The sequence below is a fragment of the Hippopotamus amphibius genome, chromosome 1, assembly GCF_030028045.1.
Source record: "Hippopotamus amphibius kiboko isolate mHipAmp2 chromosome 1, mHipAmp2.hap2, whole genome shotgun sequence".
Classification (NCBI taxonomy): domain Eukaryota; kingdom Metazoa; phylum Chordata; class Mammalia; order Artiodactyla; family Hippopotamidae; genus Hippopotamus; species Hippopotamus amphibius.
The window spans coordinates 1,932,396-1,951,801 of NC_080186.1; the positions used below are offsets into that span (position 1 = coordinate 1,932,396).

Here is a 19,406-nt window from a genome sequence, read left to right on the forward strand (position 1 = left end):
ACTCTCCGTCGCGGGAACGACGTCCCTCCTCCCACCTGGGCAGGGCAGGAGCCGGACCCCCCGCCCAGGGCCCCGCGTCCCGCCCTGCCTGGGGGCGCCTGTTCCCCCCCCACCCGGCCTGTCCCACAGCACGAGGCAGGTCCGAGGTGCGGTCCGTCCAGCCAGGAGGGCGGGCGGGGGGCAGGGGCCCTGCGGAGACTCACGACTGCAGCCCCGGCGGTCCTCGTCCAGCCAGTAGCCGGGCTCGCAGGAGCACTGGAAGGAGCCGGCCAGGTTGGCGCAGTGGTGCTCACAGCCACCGTGGCCCGAGGCGCACTCATCCACGTCTGTGGGCAAACCCAGGGCCGCTGGCGCGGGTCCTCGGGAGGCCCCTCCCATCCCAGCCCTGCCACTGGCGGGGGCCTGCTGGGTGACAGCCACACCAAGTCATCCACCTGTGCCAGGTCGGAGGGACGGGGGGGGGGCGCTGCCCGAGGGAGGCCAGGCTGGGAGCAGCCAGGGTGCAGGCCCAGCCCCGAGAGAAAGGCAGTGACCGCAGGCAGGGGAGGGGCCGGGCGGGTCCCCACCGCCCGGCAGACGGCAGGTGCTCGACCAACACCCAGAGACAGAGCGCAGGGCCGGGCCGGGGGCCGGAGCCAGCCCCGTATGGTCCTTAGGGCGGCCCCTCCCGGGCCCCCCAGCTGCCCACCACTCACCCTCACAGCTGCAGCCGTCGGCGCCCAGCCGGTAGCCGGCATAGCAGCTGCACTCGTGGCCCCCGGGGCTGTTGGTGCAAACCTGCTGGCAGCACGGGGCGTCGGCGCAGTCGTCGATGTCTGCGGGGCACAGGCCACAGCCCGGCTGGCACCCCGGCGCCCACCCGCCCGCACGCCCCTCCACAGCACACCGGTGCTCGCGCACCTGCACACAACCGGACGCGCACCTGCACGTGCGGGGCACGTGCTCACCCACAATCACACACGCACCAGGCTGGTTCCCGGTCCTGCACACACAGACACACGCAGCACACAGGTCGCAGCCCCAGGGCCGCCCGCCTGCTGTGGAGCCAGACTGGGGGCTGGAGGGGCTGGGAGGCGTCTCGGAGGCAGGGTGTCCCCGTGCAGAGCGGATGGTTGCACACCGCAGCGTTTCGGGGCCGCTCCCAGCCCGCGGGCGTTTAACCCCGTGGCTGGGCAGAGCCGGAGGGGGACGTGGGGTGGTGGGTGCTTGGCGGGGTCGCCTCTCATCAGCCCCCCCACCACACCCCCCCTCCTCCCGGGGCAGAGGCAGCGTGACTGGGGGTGACGGGAGGGCGCGTGCTTGTCATGGCATCAAACCCAGGGGCAGACCAGGGACGGCAGCGGGTCCCTGGCGTGGGGGTGGGGAGGGCGCTCGGGAAGGAGGCGGCGCGCACCGATGCACGTCCTCTGGTCCTCGTCCAGCGTGTAGCCGCGGGGGCAGGTGCAGACGGGGCCCGCGCTGCTGTGGCTGCAGCCGTGGGAGCAGCCGCCGTTGTCGGCCTCGCAGCTGTTCACGATCTCCATCTCGATCCCTGTGGCGGGACCCGCCACCCGCGACGTGGGACAGGGGCTGGGCTGACACCGCCTGGCCCCGGCCGCTGCCAGTCCGCTGGGAAACGGGCGGCACAGAGCTCCTGGGCCAGGCGGGCTCTGGAATCCCCGGTCCTCCTGGGGTCCCCCCCACCCTCCCGGGGCCCGCATGCAGCCCCCAAACCCAGCAGTGCCCTTGACTGACGGGGAAGCTCAGCCCCCAGGCTGAAGCGAGCTGGCAGCCGTGGGGGGCCGGGACTGGGGAGCGCGTTGCCCCCCCAGCACCTCCACGCCCGCCATCCACTCACGGTAGCACTGCCGGCCATCGGCCCCCAGCTCGTAGCCGGCGTTGCACACGCACTTAAAGGACCCATAAGTGTTGAGGCAGCCGTGGGCGCACTGGGCCAGGCCCGCGGCACATTCATCCACATCTGGATGGGAGACACGGGGGGTGGGGGCGCTCTGGGCCACCGGCCTGGGCGACTCAGCCCCCGGGGTGGGGTCAGGGCCGAGGGGTCGGGGCCCAGGCCCCCAGCGCCCTCTCCCGCCTTCCCTCTGAGCAGCTGTGTCTTCACCGTCATGCCCCAGGCGCCGAGCCCTGCTCCCTCCCAGGGCGAGGAGGGCACGGTCGCACGTCTGGGCTCAGGCTCTCCAGCAGCATCGGGCGAGGGGCCCTGCCTCTCTGAGCCTGCAGTCCCTGAGCTGTGCGCGTCCCGCTCTCGCCAAGCCCACCCCACCCCGTCCAGGGCCGGGCACAGGAGGGGCCCTTCACCACCAGCCTCGGGGGGGCCAGCGGGAGAACGCGCACGCTGACGTTCAGGGTGAGGCCAGCAGCCTCCTCCGCGCCGCTGCGTGGCGCTGGCCTCAGACCCGAATCCCAGCGTCCCCGACGACCGTTTCAGTCCCAGCGCCTAAGAGTCCGTGGGATGAAGCTGACCCTCAGCCCCGTCTCCCACTAGGTCCACCGAAGCCACCTGCATCCAGGGCGCCAGGATGTGCCCGTCACATGGGCAACAACGCTTAAAACGCTTTCCCGGTGGTGACGTGAAACCACCAGCTTCCACACCTGAGGGCCCCGTCTCTCGACGCCATCTGGCCGGACGCCTCGGGAAACGACCACTGCCTGCCCTAGACGCACCGCATCGCTACACAGACTCACCCCAAGAGTCAGGTGGACGCGCACAGACCCCTCCCCAAGGCTGCTTGCCCAGAGCCACGTGTCACAGGGAGGAGAGGGGACACCCGGGTCCTGTGACCGGGGAACCAACAAACACCGCACAGCGGACGCCTGTGCAGCCAGGGGGTCGGAGCACGTTCTAGAAAGCTGTGCCCGGCTGGGCTCTGGGGTGACGCTGCACGCGCCCGTTGACAAACAGGCCGTGGAGACGCCTGGAAGCCAACGCCGGGCTGCCACCCGGGTCACGGTGACGCCTCCTCCTCTCTCCTCCCTCACCCTTGCCTGGTTCCCTAACCAGCAGCTGCTACTTCGGTAACGTGAGAAATACTTAAAACTGGCAAAGCAACCTGAAATCTGTCTTGCTGCCGACACGAGACCCTCGCTGGGAGCCGCTCCTTGGATTTCAGCCCCTCCTCTCCACCCCCCCTCCCGGCCCCCCAGCCCCCAGCCCCGGAGAGGACCCTGCGTCATCCCAGGTCAGCCAGCGGGGACGACAGGGGCTGGCCCCGCACACACAGGCTGGTGTGGCGGGGTGCGGGGAGGTGACCCCCGCACAGATGACGCAGACCAGCCTGAGCTCGGGGGCGGGGTGTACGTCTTACCGTCACAGGCCCTGCGGTCCGCCGCCAGCTGGTAGCCCGCGTGGCACGCGCAGTGGGCAAGGCCCTGGAGCACCCGGCACGTGTGCATGCAGCCGCCGTTCCGGTCCACACATGGGTTTCTCCCTACAGTCACCGCCAGGAGACACGCAGGCAAAGGGAAGAGCTGGGGGGCTCCAGCAGGTTCGGGATACCCACCCCAGGGCCTCTCGCGAGGCCCTGGCCTGGAGCTCTCACCCCTCCCGCTCCAGCCTGATGAGCTGGGCAGGGGCCTAGGGCTAAGGCCAGCCCGGGGCAGCCGCAGACGACTCCAGAGAAGACAGCAGGGCCCCGGCCAGGCCAGGCCCGGTCAGGCAGCGGGCGCACGGCCAGCTCCCCCAAGGCCTCTCCTCCCGCTGCAGCCCCAGCCACGGGACCCCACGCCACTCTGCCCCCGTCGCTGGCCTCGGCCCCTGGGGCCCACGCTCGCTCCCGACCTGGGAGCCAAGAGGCCGAGCGGGGCGGGAGGCACTCTCTCAGCACCTGCCCTGTGCCACCCCCCAGGCCCATGTCTCAGGGGTCTCCTGGGCCTGCTCCACCTTCTCCATCAGCAGAGCACACCCTTCCACGACAGGCAGCCCCGACACCCAGGGCAAGGTGCCGCACGGGACCTGGCCAGGTCTGGGGTCCCACGTGCCCACACCACGCCCGGGGGCGCCTCGGAGCTGAGGGACAGGCAGGGCGCCCCTCGTCTTCATCCCCGCACCCCCATCCTGAGCTTCCTGCCCCCTAAAGACGTGTGAGCCTAGAGCACAGCTTGCTGGGCTTCCTTCCTGGTGGCCCACCGCCGCGCAGCAGCCGAGGAGGCCCCCCTGCGGCCCAAGGCCCCCCTCTGGCACCAGCAGTCAAGCAGGGAGGGGCTCAGCTTGTGGGGGCCCCGGGCAGGTCTTTGGGTGCGTGGAGAACGTGGGTCCCAGCGGGAGTCCCAGCCCTGTCCCCCCACCGCCAGCTGGTGGCGGACTCACGGGTGCAGCGCCTGCCGTCCTCCTGGAGCTGGAAGCCGGGCCGACACTGGCAGCGGTGCTGGGTCCCCGTGAGCTGGACACAGGTGTGCTGGCAGCCCCCGTTGCCCACGGTGCAGGAGTTGATGGCTGGGGAGCCGGGAGGAGCTGGGTCGGCCCGGGAGGACGGGCTGGCCGAGGGGCCCCCCACCCCGGGCAGGCAGGGAGCTCCGCCGGCAGGAAGCCCCCGAGGACCCTCCCAGCCCCGCCTTTCCGTCCGCATCCCAGCAGCAGGGGCTTTGAAAGGGGACATGGTTCCTGTCCGGTTCACGGGCCTGGCTTTGCTTCTCAGCCCACACACAGGATACGCAGGGTCATGGTCCAAATCTGGGTCCTCTGGCCCAGGCTTCCCCAGGACTGGGTATAGGGAGGCGCCGCAGAGCAGGCTGCCCACCCCGATGGAAGCCCAGCCCCACCCAGCACAGAATGCAAAACACCAGGACCCCCTGAGAGCTAAGGCGTCCAGGGTTCAGAGTCCAAGCAGGCTGGGAGGCTCCGTGGAGGAGGCAGCAGGCCAGCAGGCGCTGGCGAAGACCCTGACATTCCACTATCTACGTCGTCAGGCCAGGGCAGAGAGGCAGGCATGGGCCTCCGTGGACGGCCACCACGGCCCGCAGGCCTGGCCCCCAGCTCCCGGTGGAGCAGTGCAGCTCCTGCCCAGCCCAGGCCGGGCCTCGCCCCACCTGACCCCACACAGTGCCCGCTCCTCCCAGCAGCCGTGGAGACAGTACTTGGTGAGGCCGTACAGGATGAGGCTCTCGCGGGCCAGGCTGGCCGAGGGGGAGCCCACGTGCTGGGTGGACGGGGGGGGCTGTGCCCAGGGAGGGGCCGCGGGGTTGGGCTGGCACCCAGGGAGGGCACCTGGGCGCTGGCGTCTCCACCAAGTGGCTGGTAGTGGCCTCACGGTTTAGGGAGAGACAGGCCCGTGCTCTGGGGTGAAGCTTCGAGAATGTGCTGTGGTCTGTGCCCCGGGAAGTGCACACGACCGCCCAGCAGGCCTGGACCGGAGCAGACCCGAGTCCTGGTACTAAAACACTGCGACCGCTGAGCGGGCAGGGCCTCACCCTCAGATGCCACCGGTGCCATCATCACAGACTCCGGGGGCCCCTGGCCTCAGGGCCCGACGTCGCGGAGGCCATTTACTGTCCGTGGGTTCGGGGGCCAGAAGCGGCCCGTCCCGCCCCACCGAGGCCGGCGGGGCCGGGAGCAGCCGCGTCCACACGCAGAGCACGTGAGCGGCCTCCGGGCTCGGAGCCGGCCGGGGCCACACGGTCTGCCAAAAGCTGAGCCTCCCTCAAAGCAAATATGTTCCCAAGAGCCAAAACTCGTCGCTCGCAATGCTGCTGTCTCCCCACGTGGGCTCTGAGGGTCCCCTCCCCGGGCCAAGCCTGCCCTGCTGTGGGGCGGGGGGGATGCCCGGGTGGCAGCACCGGCTCCATCTCCTGGCTGCCCCAGGCCCTGCCACACGGGGGTGGGCGGCGGGGGCAGCAGAGACACCCCAGCAAGCAGAGCAGCCACCGTCTCCTGCCCCCCTCGGCCCCTGGGCCCCCTCTCCAGCCACCCCCCCGACTCTACGCTGACCCCCAAGGCCCCGCCGGCCGCGCCCGAGACGGCCCTGCTGACGCCACCACCGTGGGCTCCGGAGGCTTCCAAGCGTGGCCTGAGTCGCCCGTTCCCGGGGCCCTGTTTGTGTTCGCAACACCAACTGCATCCCTGCTCCGCGCTCGTAATAGGAACCAGAAGCCCCTCCTGGCAGCACCAGGCAGGCACACGGAGCGAGGGGCCTGGAGCCTGGGGCCGGGGAGCCGGCTGGGCAGACGCCGCGGCTGCAAGGACGACCCACTGGGCCGTGGCAGGGCTGGAGAGAAGCCCCTCCAGACGGCAGAGCCCCCAAGATGGGCCGGGGGCAACCTGGCACCGGGCCCACAGGAGCCCACCGCGGGAGGCATCCCAGGCAGGTGGGAGCTACAGAGGGGTCTGGCTCTGCGGCAGCCTCGCGCCCTCCCCCGCCTGCCTCTTGCACTCTGCTGTACAAGTCCCAACACCCCAGACGCGCCCAAGCTGTGCGCACGAGGGAGCCAAGCCCGTGTCACCATCTTGCACATCCTGTGCCCTGGATTCCCGGAAAGCTGAACAAGGCAGTTTTTCTCAGGCGCTGGGCTGTGCAGCTCAGGGGAGGGCCAGCCTCTGCGTGACCAGTGCCCAGAGCTGGGGGTGATGCTTCCAGGCCCCTCACGTCACTGTGAGGCCGGGCCACGAGTCCACATACCACTGGCCCGTGTGCGGGTGGTCCTGCAAACCAGGACCCAGCTCAGACCTGAAGCAAAGCTGAGAGCCCATCAGGAAACGGGAGACAAGGGGGGTCCGTAGCCCCGAAGGGGATTAACGTTTGTGTCCCCCTAAAATTCACACGTGTACCCCTAACAGGCAAACCACCCATGTGGCTGTATGTGGAGGGAGGGTAATCAAGGTTAAATGAGGTCCTCAGGGTGGGGCCCTGATCCAACTGCATGTGTGTCCTTATGAGAAGAGACAGAGGAGCTCTGTCTGTCTCTGTCCCCACGGCTCTATGAAGAGACAACAGGGAGACCGGGAAGGACGTCCTCACCAGGAACAGAACTGGCTGGTGCAGAACCGCCAGCCTCCAGAACCGCAGACCGTGAAGCGCTGCGGCACAAGCCGCCCCGCCTGTGGCATTTGCTGCGGCAGCCTGAGCTGACGATTGCACCTTGACCTCCCAGGGTGCAAACGCCAGGGCCGGCAGCCTCGCGGGCCCCAAGGGAGCTGGGCTGCAACGCGGCCCTTGGCAGCAGGAGTCGCTCTAGTCTGGAGCCGGGTGCGAGGCGTCGAGCTCTTCAAGGGGAGCGGGGCCTCTGCTTGAGCAGGGAACGGATGTCCTAGAAATCAACCGTCCTACCGGGCGAAGGCCCGCTCCCCATGCCAGCAGTTCGCCACTCCTGGAGGTGCAGGTGGCAGCCCCCGGGGCCCAGGCACGGGTCGGGGCCGGAGCCCAGCATCAGGTGCGTGCACGCCGTGCAGGAAGCGGCAGGTGGGGGCTCGGGACGGCCGACCTCCACGGCGGCTCCACCGACAAGGCCCCGGCCCCGGAGCCCGGCGCGCGGGCCTGCCCGAGCCGGTCGGCCCAGGGCCCGCGCCTGGCAGGCTGGCGGCGGGAGGACACGTCTGTGAGCGGTGGCCGAGCCCATCAGCCCACGCCGCTCCAGCCTCCGACCCTGGCCGGCGGTTCTGGAGCAGACTCAAGGGCGGCTTCGCGGGCTTCATAATTACTGTCCCTGGACTGGCTTGGCTTCTAGGTCCGAGAGCCTCGCACCACGTGTGGTCAGGAGCCACGCGCGGCCCTTCCTTCTAGGAAGCCCTCTGCGGGCGACAGGGCCAGGATGGGGTGACAGGCAGGCGGTGGCCCACGTGGCTTGGCCAGGAGGGAACCTCACCTGGGCTCTGCCCAGCCCCGCCCCCCTCGCCAGCTCACAGTCACCCACCCTCTACCCTGGGAGGCCCGCCCCGTCCGTCACCCTCGGGCTGGGGGCCCCACGCTGCACGGGGGCACGGTTCACCGCAGCGTGGACGCAGCCGCCCCCGCCCACACGCCGGGGGCTGGCACCCGCCCCAACATCACAGACTGCACCCTGCCAACGGCCCCTGCTTCAGCCAGAGAAAGCACTAAAGCCTGGACGCAGGCCCTGCAGCCGCCCTGCCCAGGGCCCACCCACCTTAGGTGAAGCACTTGCGGGCGAGAACCCAGGCTCTGCGGCCCCCGGCACCCGTCCCAATGTCGTCCACACCTCCCCGCCCCATGCCGCCGCCCGAATCTCGCTCCCCGCCCCACTCTGCCCTCGCCTCCCCCCAGGTCTCTGCATCCAGCTGGGGACCGGGTCACTGCCCCTGGCTTCCCCGGGTCAGGGTGTGACCCTCCCCCCACCCGTGGGCACTGGCACCCTGCCCTTCCAGGGGCCTGGTCCCGGGCACATCCCGCTCCCCATTCGGACTCAGCAGCCCCTCGGGGCGGGGAAGCCACACGCCCTTTTAGAAACTGCAGCCTGTCCCGGGTCTGGAGGGGACGGAGAACACTCCCAGAGCTGCCTCTGTGGTTTGCAGGGACGAGCTCTGCGGACGAGCCGGGCAGCCTCCGCCTCTCTGCTGCCTGCGGCTTCCGCCCTCGCCCCCGATGCTGCCAACGAAGCCCCCGGGGGTCCAGGTGGCCTCCCCTCCGAGGAGCCAGGGAACAGCAGGCTGCAGGGCCCTGTGCAGCCCCTCGCCGGCCCCTCCCTGGGGAGACCCAGGCCTGGGGGAGCGTCCGCCCCGAGGCCACACGGCCCACCTGCGGCAGAACCCTTAAAGAAGGCAGGGGCGGGGAGACCCTCCCCGTGCTGTGGGCGCAGGAGGGCCCATCTGACTCCCCTTGTCTGTTTCGAGGTCCCCCTCAAGCACTCCCTCTGAAGACTTCCCAGGTTCCTGGGGCCCCCGGATGCGACACCCGCCTGAGAGCTCCCCGCACAGAGGGCCTTCCCACCCTGCGGGCACCTCCCCCACCCCCACCCCCACCCTCCAGCATCGGCGCAGTCCTCACTCCAAGCTGCTGAAGGGACCGGTGCCCAGGCCCGTCCCCTGCCCGCCTGCAAAGACCCAGGGGAACCCACAGCACCCTCTGCTTGCCCAGAGGGTCCCAGGAGGCCCCGGGGCGGGGCCCAGAGCAGCTGTGCTCCAGCTGTGCAGCCGGCCCTGCAAGCGGGCCCGCGTGGGGGAGGGAGGGGGCCGTGGAGGGGCACAGCTCCTGCACTGACCTTCCCAAAAATGTCTGCTGAGACCCTCAGAGGGGGCCACTGGGAACCACGGACAAGTCCACCAGCTCCTCCCCACGCCCTGCACCCTGGGAATCCTGGCGGAGAAGCGGGGAAGGCCCACCCCTCCCAGTGACAGGAAGTCCAACAGCCTGGCAGAGGCAGTGCCCTCCACAGGCCCCCACCTGGAGCCCCTCACCCGGGATCTGAGGGGCTCGGCCGCCCTACACACCCCAGGCCAGTAGGTCAGGTGCACTGCAGCCAGGGCGGGGCGGGTCCCTCCCCAACCCAAAGGGGCACATTAGGGAGAAGGGTGGGGTGCCCCTACAGCAAACGCTTCCTGCTCTGCCTGTAAAGATGCCCCCAGGAGACCCCTGTCCACGCTGAGAGCTTTTCAGCAAAGCCCAGGCCCCCACAGGGGATGCTGCCCCCAACAGACCCAGGCTGACAAACCCACACCCCTCCCAGGAGACCCGGGGACCATCCTGCACCGGGCAGAGGCTGGCTTCCAGGAATTCCAGACATGCAGAATTTGCCAACGTATGTGTGTGTGTGTGTGCGTGCGTGCGTGCGCGCGCGCAGGGGACACAGCATGTGTTTCCCGCTGGGAGTTGCAATCAAAGGGCCAAACACCAGCACTTCCAGCCACTGTGTCGCAGGGGAAAGGCTGGGGCACACGAGGAGGGTCTCACCTGCGCCCTCTGGTGGGAGCGGCCCGGAGGCGGGCGCCAGCACCCAAGAGAGCTGCAGACCTCCTGCGGCCCTGGGGCGCACCACACGGCCTGGGTGTGCAGAGTCGGGCGTGGTGAGGTCCCAGCAGCCTCACGCCAGGGCCAGGCTGTGCAGACCATGCCAGGGGCCCTGACATAAGATCCTGAAAAGACCCTTTAAAATAAGCAAGTGCCCGACACGGGCTCTCCCAGGAAAAGCTCCAGGGAGGGGGTCCGGCGTAGTGATGGGCTGGGCTGGGCGGGGGCCAGGGGCAGGGCTGGAGGGCGTCCCTCCTGGGCTTCCCAAAGGCAGCAGCTCGAGGCCACTCTCCGAGGCCACCAGCAGCTCTCCCAAAAGGGCACCCTCCCTTTTGTGTGTTGTTTACCCACGTTGGCAGCTCAGTGAAGGCCACCACCGGGGGGACTGGAGGGTCCAGGGAGACGGGGGGTGCGGTCCCAGCCCGGGCCCCTCGCAGGGGAGCTGGCAGGGGAAGGTGCAGTGGGCACCACCCAGCCCGCCCTGGACCAGCCCCCAGGGATGCCCTCCTCCAAGGAGAAGCTGCCCCAGAGGAAGGGAGGACGAAGGACACTGGGGACCTGGGGGGCCGGCAGCTGGGGCTGCCCCCGTGGTATCTGTCCTGAAGCACATCACGGCATTTCTGCATCTGTGTCCACTTTCCAGCCCAGAGGAACGTTACAAGGCAGCTGCCTCGCTCCCTGAGCAGCGGCCCAGACACGTGAGAGTGTCTGCCGCGGAGGGACCCCCCCCCCGGGGCTGGCGGGCCGCCCTGCCACAAAGCAACAGGGCGTGCGGGAGGGAGGCCGCGCAGAGCCCACCCGGGCCTGCTCGGGGTCTCCAGGGTGGAAAGAAGGGGCACCCCCCCATAGCTGGGGAGAGAGCAAGGGCCAGAGAGGGCGACCCCTGGCCCAGCCCCCAGAGAATGCCCCCCAACGCGGCCTCCCAGACACAGCGGCCAGCGGCGAGGGCCAGCCCCGTGTCCGTGGCTCCTGTGTCCAGAGCAGCCAGCAGAGGGGCAGGGTGGGGAGGAGTGGGGCGCGGATGCCTACTGCTCACAGCCAGACTCCTGGCCTCGGACCTCCACCTCCACCCAGTGAGTGCCAGCAGCCCCTTTTCTCCCTGGAGCCTCCCGTGCCGGCAGGGGCAGCCATCCATGGCCCCGAGAGCCCCCACGGAGCCCATTCCATGGCAAAAAGACCCCACAGAGGAACTGAGAGCCAAGGTCCAGCTTCTCGGTTACCCCTTCCCCATCTGCCACAGGCTCCCTGAGACGGGGGTGGGGGACCTGGGCCCAGGAAGCCCAGCTCTGCAGGCCAAGAGCAGCCCTGCCCTGTCCCTGTCCCAGGCCAGGCCTTCCCCAGCACCCAGCAGGCACTGAGGCTCCCCCCGCTTCGGGCAGCACGGCCGGACCTGCATCCCTGCTGATGGAGGACCACAGCCCAGGCTGCAGAGGCCCTGGAGAGGCTGGTGGCCCAGGGGCTCCTGCCCGTCACGGGAGTTCCCCGGGGAAGTGGCTTCAGTGTCCCAGGTGGATACGGCTATGGCTACAGAGTGTGCAGCCCAGGTCACGGGGATCCAGCCTCGCTGTAGAGCACCGGGCCTGGGACACGCCCTTTCACCGCCTGAGCCGCCGTGACCTCACGTGAGTGGTGCTGGCCAGGGCCCGCGACGGGCGGCAAGGGCCCCTCGGCATCCCATCCTCAGCAGGACGGAGCCCCTGTAACGGCGGCTGCGCAGAGCAGCCAGGCCCCCTGGGTCCACGGGGCCTCTCAGCCCAGGAGTGCAGGGGCCCCCGTCCCCTCCCAGACCTGGGCACACCCCGAAGGGTGGGGGGACGGCCGAGGCTGGGAGCCCTGGCAGGGAGGTGGCACCGGGCCCGGGAGGCGGCAGGGGCGCTTACCCAGGCAGGTCCTGCCGTCCGCGTGGAGCCGGAAGCCGGGCTTGCACTCGCAGAGGTAGGAGCCCGGGGTGTTCAGGCACCGGTGCTGGCAGCCGCCGTTGTGCAGCTGGCACTCGTCCACGTCTGGGCGGGGACACAGGGCTGGGGTTATCAGCCAGAACCCACCCGGGCCGCCCCCCAGCTCCGGGTGGGCCTCGGGGAGCCCGGCCCGGCCCCCCTCTCTCAGGACACCACCCCCGCCCAGGCGTGGGGGCCCAGAGCTGAGACCCGCCTTCCTGGGCCACACTGCCCGCCACAGCCCTGAGCCCCTCACCCACTTGCTGGGGCAGAGCAGAGAGAACTCGGCAGGCCAGTCCCCAGCACCGGGCGGCCCACCCGGCAGGAAGAGCCGCCACCTCTCGGGCCGGCTGTGGGGGGCAGCGGGGGGCAGCTGGAATGTGGGGAGCGCCAGGGTCAGCCAGACCTCCGGGAACGAGCTCAGATGGGGGCGCGGGGGGGCAGTTCGTAGCACCTTTCAAGACTGAACCCAGAGCACACGCTCTTTCCCAAACTCCAAATCCAGACACGCTCTCCGGGCAGGGCCTCTGCCCCTCTGGGGCCCAGGGGCCCGGGAGAAACTGCCCCTGCCCAGGCCTCGGGGGCAGAGGGTGGGAGCCCGAGCCCCACCGAGGGCAGGTGCGGGGTGTGTTCCCTGTTGAACAGTGTCCCCCAGATTCACGTGCAGCCACAGCCTCAGGACACGACCTTATCTGCAAGCAGGGTCTCTGAGATGCGACTCGTGAAGGACTGAGATGAGGTCTTACTGGAGGAGGGCGGCCCCCGTCCAGTGCCCGGGGTCCTGGAGACACACAGGGAGGCAGAGGTGGGAGGGAGGCGGCCACAGCCTAGGAGTCAGGAGCCCCCCAGAGCTGGACGAGGCAGGAAGGACCCTCCCCCAGGTTTCAGAGGGAGCGCGGCCCTGCCGACCCCTTGACCTCTGACCTCCAGCCTGCAGAGAGTGAGAGATAAATGTCTGCTAAAGCTGCCAGGTCTGTAGTATCTGTTTTGGCAACGCCAGGAAACCAGTGCAGGCGGTCAGCCTGGGGTCCCTGTGCCAGGGACTCAGGAGGCCAGCACAGCGGACATTCCAGGCCAGGGCCGAGCGGAGATCCCGGGCACTCCCCTTCCAGGACACCCCACGCCTGAGACCGTCCACCACTGCGCAGGACACCTTGCCCACGTGCCCTTTCTGTGCCTCGGGCCACAGGAAAGCACTGAGCAGAAGTAGACAGGGCCGGCTCGAAGGCCCGCAGGCCACCCCAGGAGCTGAGCTGGGGGCTGGAGGCTGAGGAAGACCCTCCAGGAGTGAAGGCCCAAGGGCTGCACCTGAGACCACCAGGCCCTGCGGCCTGGCCTGGGTCACGTCTGCACGCATGCAGAGATGCTGAGGTGGTGTGGGCTGCCCCTCCCCCCCGGCCCTCCCTCCAGGACCACGTCCGCCACCCGGGGCCTCAGGGGAGGCCAGGCAGGAGGGCAGGAAGGACTAGGCGGCCTCAGACACCTGTGTGCGAGGCTGACCCCAGGGGGGACCCAACCCTCCGGGAGACAGGGACAGAAGTCCAGGCCGGGCCTCAGCCAGCCCCACCACCTGGGCAGTCAGCTTCGCAGACAGGAAAGGGGGGGGACGACACACAGACGCAGTCCGCCCCCGAGTGTCTAAGAGCCGAGCACCAGGGGCACCCCTGCCCGGGCAACAGAGGCCCCGACCGCTGACCCAAGCTTGCATGGGAGGCCACGGTCCGCTGAAAGTGCTGGTGGAAGATTCCACTCTGCATGGCTCCGCTGGGAGAAACTTTAGTGATCTCAAGGGGCAGGTCCACAGCTGTGTGGAAACCTGGCTCGTTCCCAGGGGCTGCCCGGAGCTGAGGTTCCTGTAATCCTGCTAAATAATCCGCACGGGTCCACGCTATTCACCGCGACTCCACCGTCCAGCTCTCACCCGCTGTCCTCACAAAAATGCCCACCTACGAGGCTCCCAGCCTAAAGCCCCAGTCACCTGAGCACGCCTCTGAAGGGTAGGGAAGGCGGCAGAGGGGCCGGGCTCCTCCTGCAGGGTCCCCAGAGCCTGCCAGCCCGGCTGTACTTCCCAGAGATGGAAACCCTGCCTCCAGTCCACGCCCTGAGCAGGTGCCTGGCCCCTCCAGGAATGACCCAAGACGAACCCAGGAGGCCGGGGCCTCTGCCCCATGCACGAGCCACCTCCACCCTGGGGAGGCCCCCAGGGTGCCCCCCCAGCCCCAAGGCTGCCCCAGAGAGGACACGAGACCAAGAGAACCCTCCTCGGAACCAGGGTGACCCGGGGGCTTCCTTGGAACGACACCAGGACGGTCAGCAGGAGGAAGGCTGAAGGCAAAGGGGTAGCGGCCCTCACCACAGCCCCGAAGAGTCTCGGGGACAAAGGGACTCCGGGCGTGGCAGGAGGTCCCAGGACCCAGGGTCCCCCTGTGGGAGCACCAGCTGGGTGATGTGGGGGGACAGCGGGCCAACCACACCCACCGGGCAGGGCAGCGTGGGCAGCAGTGCTCAGAAAGGAGACCTGTCCCCCCTGAGCTCACATGCCTCTCTCCGCGACCCCTTCGAGGGGCCCTGAAAAGTAAAGTGACTGCACAGAGCACAGCACTGGGCATACAGTAGGGGCTTAGCAAGGCTTGGGGGAAGAGGCGCCACATGTGTGCTGTCCAAGGGGTGGGTGGACGGACTAGGCCTCAGTGTGTCTCAAGCGGCCTTGCCAGGCAGGCAGGTGAAGTCGGGGAAGAAGGACAGAGGGGCTGTTGTTCCCAGACGTGGCCCCAGTGGCAGGTGTGGAGCGGGCAGACCGGTGGGGACACTGGCTTCCAAAACCGGCGCTCAGCAGGTCACCCCGGACGCTGGCCTCGGGGAGCGGCTGACCACAGCTGAACTGCACCCCCGAGCCCTCGGGCACCTGAGTAGGGGCTGAGCCCGTCCCGGGGGTCGCATCCTTAAGCAGGACACACCAGGAGCCCAGCAGCCTGGGGGCCTGAAAGACACCAAACTGACGACCCCTGGGAGAGCAGGTGGGGGGTGGGGCAGGTCAGCCCGTGGTCAGCAGGGCCCCTCCAGCAGCAGCCCTGACATCGGGGCCTCCCCCTCCACACCCCCATCCACGTGACTGCGCTCTTATGGCCCTGCTGCTGCAAGGACAGGACATCTAGACCCGAGAGGTGCTCCCAGGCTCGGACTAAATCACACAGGACCTCGTCTGCCAGGCCGGCCCCCTGGCGCCCTGGGGGCCCTCCCCTCCCCCAAAGCAGCCTGCCCGGCACCGCGGCACCAGCAGGGGGCCCTGAGGCCCAGCCAGGGCTCCCACTACCCACGGTTTGCTGTCAGCCTGTCTGGAAATCTGGACCAGGGGGGCAGCTCAAGGCTGAAGGATCTGAGGGCTCCCCTTCACCTCCCCACCCATGGGCAGGTGGGCAGGACATTCGGGCAGACGCCCTCCTGCTGGGGTCGCTCCAGCTCTGAGATCGAGGCCCCTTAACAGAAACGACTTACACTCGGAAAGCCAGGCAGGACCGAGTTACTGAAACCCTGCTGGCCCCACTCCCAAGGCAGGCCACGTGGTGGCAGAACAGAGCTGTTCTCAGTCACCTCCAATGACCTGTAGCCACTGAGCCTGTGACCGTGACCGTGGTCATGCTGTGACCTGAGGAGCACAGGCTCAGTTCTCTAAGTCAGCTGAATAATGGTCCCCCAAAGAGGACCATATCCTAATCCCTGGAACCTTACACAACAAAAAGGACTTTGCAGGTGAGATGGGAGGTTATCGCGGAGTATCCAGGTGGGTCCAACGTCATCACACGGGCCTTACAAATAAGAGAGAGGAAGGAAGGAGGGCCCAATACAATGGAATACTACTCAGCCATAAAAAATGAAATAATGCCATCTGCAGCAACATGGACAGACCTACAGAGTATCATACTAAGTGAGGTAAGTCAGACAGAGAAAGACAAATACCGTATGATATCACTTATGTGTGGAACCTAAAAAAAATGGTACAAATGAACTTATTTACAAAACAGAAACAGGCTCACAGACACAAAAAACAAACTTATGGTTACCAAAGAGGAAAGGCGGGTAGGGATAAATCAGGAGTTTGGGATTAGCAAATACACACTCCCATATAGAAAACAGAAAAACAACAAGGACTTACTGTAATTGCACAAGGAACTATACTTACTACTTTGTAATAACCTATAACAGAAAAGAATCTAAAAAAGAATATATATACTGTATATATATGTATAACTGAATCACTTTGCTATACACCAGAAACACTGTAAATCAACTATACTTCCATTAAAAAAAAATCTAAAACCATGAAAAAAAAAGGATGCTGTGCCGCAGCTTTGAAGATGGAGGACGGGGCCACAGCTAGGGAGGCAGGCGCCTCCAAAAGGCGGAAGAGGCAGGAAGAGCTGCTCCCTGGAGCCTCCAGGAGAGACCAGCTGTGCCGGCATCCTCACATTCACCCTTCTTGAACTTACGACCTCCAGAACTGACAGGCACCCGACCTGGGTGGTTTTAAGCCACCAGGTTGGGGTAATGTGTCCCAGGAGCACAGGAACTGAACACAGAGCGTATAACTATCTCCGCAGGCTTTTCCAGAGTCTCGGGGGCTCAGCCCACCCGAGTTGGAAATCCGGGTCCCCAAAAGTCCGCTCTGGCCAGCCCGGCCTCCTGACGCCCGCAGTGAGGGCCCCTATGCTCTCTGGGGAGCTGGCAGCAGCCCCCTGGGTCCCCTGCTGCAGGCCTGTCCTCACCGCCATGCCATGCTGCCTCTACCAAGTGACCCCGGCAATGGGACCAACGCCCTGAGATCCCAGCCGAGTACTGGCCCCTTAGACTGTGAAACTACCGCAGAAAACGTACGGTCATCTGGTCTCCTCGGAGACCTCGGCCCTGCTCAACCCTTCTCTGGGTCAGTCTGTGCCGCTCTCCATGCCAGAGGGCACACGGACAGCTCTCCTGGACAGCACGGAGCGGGGGCTGGTCCCTAAGGCGGTGTGGACACCCGCAGCTGAAGGGGAGGTTGGAGACCACCCCCTCTGCCGTGCTGCTCCCAGAGAGTCCGGGGACGAAACCTCCTCCTTCTAGACAACACCTGGCCTGGGGCACAGCTGTCCTGTCCGGGGGCAGCTCTCACTCGCCCCGGAAACCCTCTGAAAGCCCAGGGCTCTGAAGCCTCAGGACTGTGCCTGGGCTGCAGCTGTCTGGTTGGTGGGAGCAGGCAGGCCCAGAGCGGGGCTAGTTTAAGGAACAGCCAGGCCACGGTTCAGCAGGACAGTCCCTGGGGTCTCATCGCTACCCTCAGCTGAGACGTGTGACCAGGGATGTGGCAGCCCAGGGACGGGGGCTGTGTCACACACTGGCACTCAGAGAAACACCCCTGTACACACACAGGGCTGGTCCCCCGGGGCCCACCGGGCTTCCGGTGCCGGCTGAGCGGGCCACTGGTGATGCCGCCTCGGGGAGCGCCTGAGGATGCTGCCGGGGGCCCAGGAGCACGCAGCCCCCGAGACCACGCCCCATAAGCCCCTTCTGAAGCCTCAGCCACACTTGCCGGAAAATCTGAGCCCCCTGGGATCCTGCCAGAAAGCTCCGTTTGGTGGTTACCACGTGCAGAGTCCTGCTTCCCCCCAGAAACGTGCCGCAGGGTCCTCACCCAGGAGAGCGCATCGCATTATCCAAAGGCCCTTCTCCTGGCCCCTCCACAAGCCCAATCCGTTTTCAGAACAGAGTGGGGACTCCAGGCTCCCAAAGCCCAGTCCTGCCCGGCCCCACCCAGCCCCAGGCCCTTGGATGCTAGTCTCACAGCATTTAGTGCCACCCGTGGTGGTGTGACAGTGCCAGCCTTGCCTGAGCCCCCTGTGGGAGGGATGTGCACCCTGTGGGGATGGGGCCTGGGCCCAAGCTGGCCAAGTCACAAAGCCAGGGGAGGCAGGGCACTTTGCCATAGTCCAGCCCTGCAGCTCACTGATCTGTGTGTGCTCTGGCGGAGAGCGGCATGGACTGGCCCAGAGGACAGCTGAGCAGGGCCCATGTCTCCAAGGAGACCAGATGCCCCGCACAGGGGCCTGGGAGGGCCTGGAGGGGAGCCCAATCTTGGCCCCACTTTTCTTTAAAATAGCCCCACTCTGGACCCACCCGCTCCTGCCGGCCAGATGGCTGTAGCCCAGGTACAGTCCTGAGGCTTCAGAGCCCCGGCGCAGGTGGCAGCTACGGTGGCCGGGCTGCAGGCTGCACGGGGAGCGGCAGCCTTGCCCCAAGCTGGGTGTCCTCTGGTGCATCCCGAGTGGTGACTCACTGCACGCCACACCCACCTCGCGTCCCTGAGGCTGCCAGACTCCAACCGCCATGCGTCTGGTGGGTGCTCAAAGGAGCTTCCTGCAGGAGGCTGGGCCAGTGTGGGTACCAGATCTGGACTGCAGGGAGAGGCAGGATGGAGCCAGGACAGGGGTGCAGCCGCTTCCCACGGGCTGCTGGGGTCCTCCCAGCGGACCCTGCAGCCCACTGGGCTGACCATGCTCCCAAGCCTTGGGGGGCCGTGACAAGACAGCACACCCCCCCCCCAAGGGGCTTAGGCTCTGGGGACCCTGGAAAGGGAAACCCTGCTCCAGGACCTCAAGGGCTCTCTCCTGAGCCTACGCTACTCTTCTGCTTAACCCCCAGAGCTGCCGGGGCCGTGGGGACGTGCAACCCCTGTGCCCACCGGCAAAGGCAGGGCGATGTCTCTCCTCCCTTTGGTCAAGGGATCGACCTGCCGTCAGCAGCCCCCGCCGCCAGGCCGGAGAGGGGACAGGAATGTCCGAGGACTCAGGGCACACGGGGCCCAGTCCCAGAGGCAGCGGCTGCCCCAGCCCGGCTCCCTCCAGCGCCGCCCCGCCGGGGGAGCAAACTTTAAAGGAGGAAACAAAGGCAGCGAACGCGGATCACACCCCGTCCCGCCCGCCCAGCGCAGAGCCCGCCGCGCCCACCTGGCCTGCGGTCACCGGCGCTCACGGGGTAGCCGGCCTGGCCCAGGGGGCACGGGTAGCAGCCCCTCCACAGGTAGCGGTAGTGCGTGCCCGCCACGCGCGCCAGGCCGCCCAGCAGCCCGAGGCACCAGAGCGCTGCCAGCCCGCCGCGCCCCCGGGGCGCCTCCATGGCCGCTCCGCTCCCTCCCGGCTCCAGCTCCGGCTCCGGGCGCTCGGGTCTCCGGCTCGGCTCCGCTCCGCGCCTGGAGCCGCTGGAGCCGCTGCGGGCCGGCGCGCCCCGCCCCTCGCCTTTGGCGGCGCTCTCCCCGCCCCCCGCAGGTAAAGGCCAAGTCCGCGCCCCGCCCCGCCCCGCCCCGCCCCGCCCCGCCCCTTGGGCCACGCGCGTTCCCCCCTGCGCGCCGCCCACGCGCCCCGCCGTCCCTGCGCGCCAGCCCAGCGCACACACCAGGACACGCACCCTGCACCGCCCACAAGCGCAGGCACCCCCACGCAGACACCCCCACGCAGACACGTGCGCTGGCAGACCCACGTGTGCAACATGCACAGGAGACCCAGAGCCCTGCACAGACGTGCACTGGCACACGCGGACACACAGGCAG

The 19,406-nt window shown here is 67.9% G+C and overlaps 1 protein-coding gene across 12 annotated transcripts in view; it reads right to left on the reverse strand.

Annotated features, from left to right (window-relative positions):
* MEGF6 (multiple EGF like domains 6) overlaps positions 1 to 19,082 on the reverse strand; it is a 35,856-nt gene extending 16,774 nt beyond the window's left edge. For 11 of the 12 annotated variants that reach the window (XM_057750498.1, XM_057750481.1, XM_057750490.1 and 8 more), the window contains exons 1-3: positions 1,394 to 1,531; positions 696 to 815; positions 204 to 402 (exon numbers count right to left, since the gene is read on the reverse strand). In XM_057750498.1, the coding sequence (XP_057606481.1) occupies positions 204 to 402; positions 696 to 737 (241 nt within the window). In that variant the 5' untranslated portion in view covers positions 738 to 815; positions 1,394 to 1,531. Of the gene's footprint in view, positions 1 to 203; positions 403 to 695; positions 816 to 1,393; positions 1,532 to 1,837; positions 1,961 to 3,308; positions 3,432 to 4,309; positions 4,436 to 11,773; positions 11,897 to 18,807 lie in introns of those variants that run through there. The other variant, XM_057750553.1, reaches the window with a different exon arrangement.
* Positions 19,083 to 19,406: the final 324 nt, after the last annotated feature.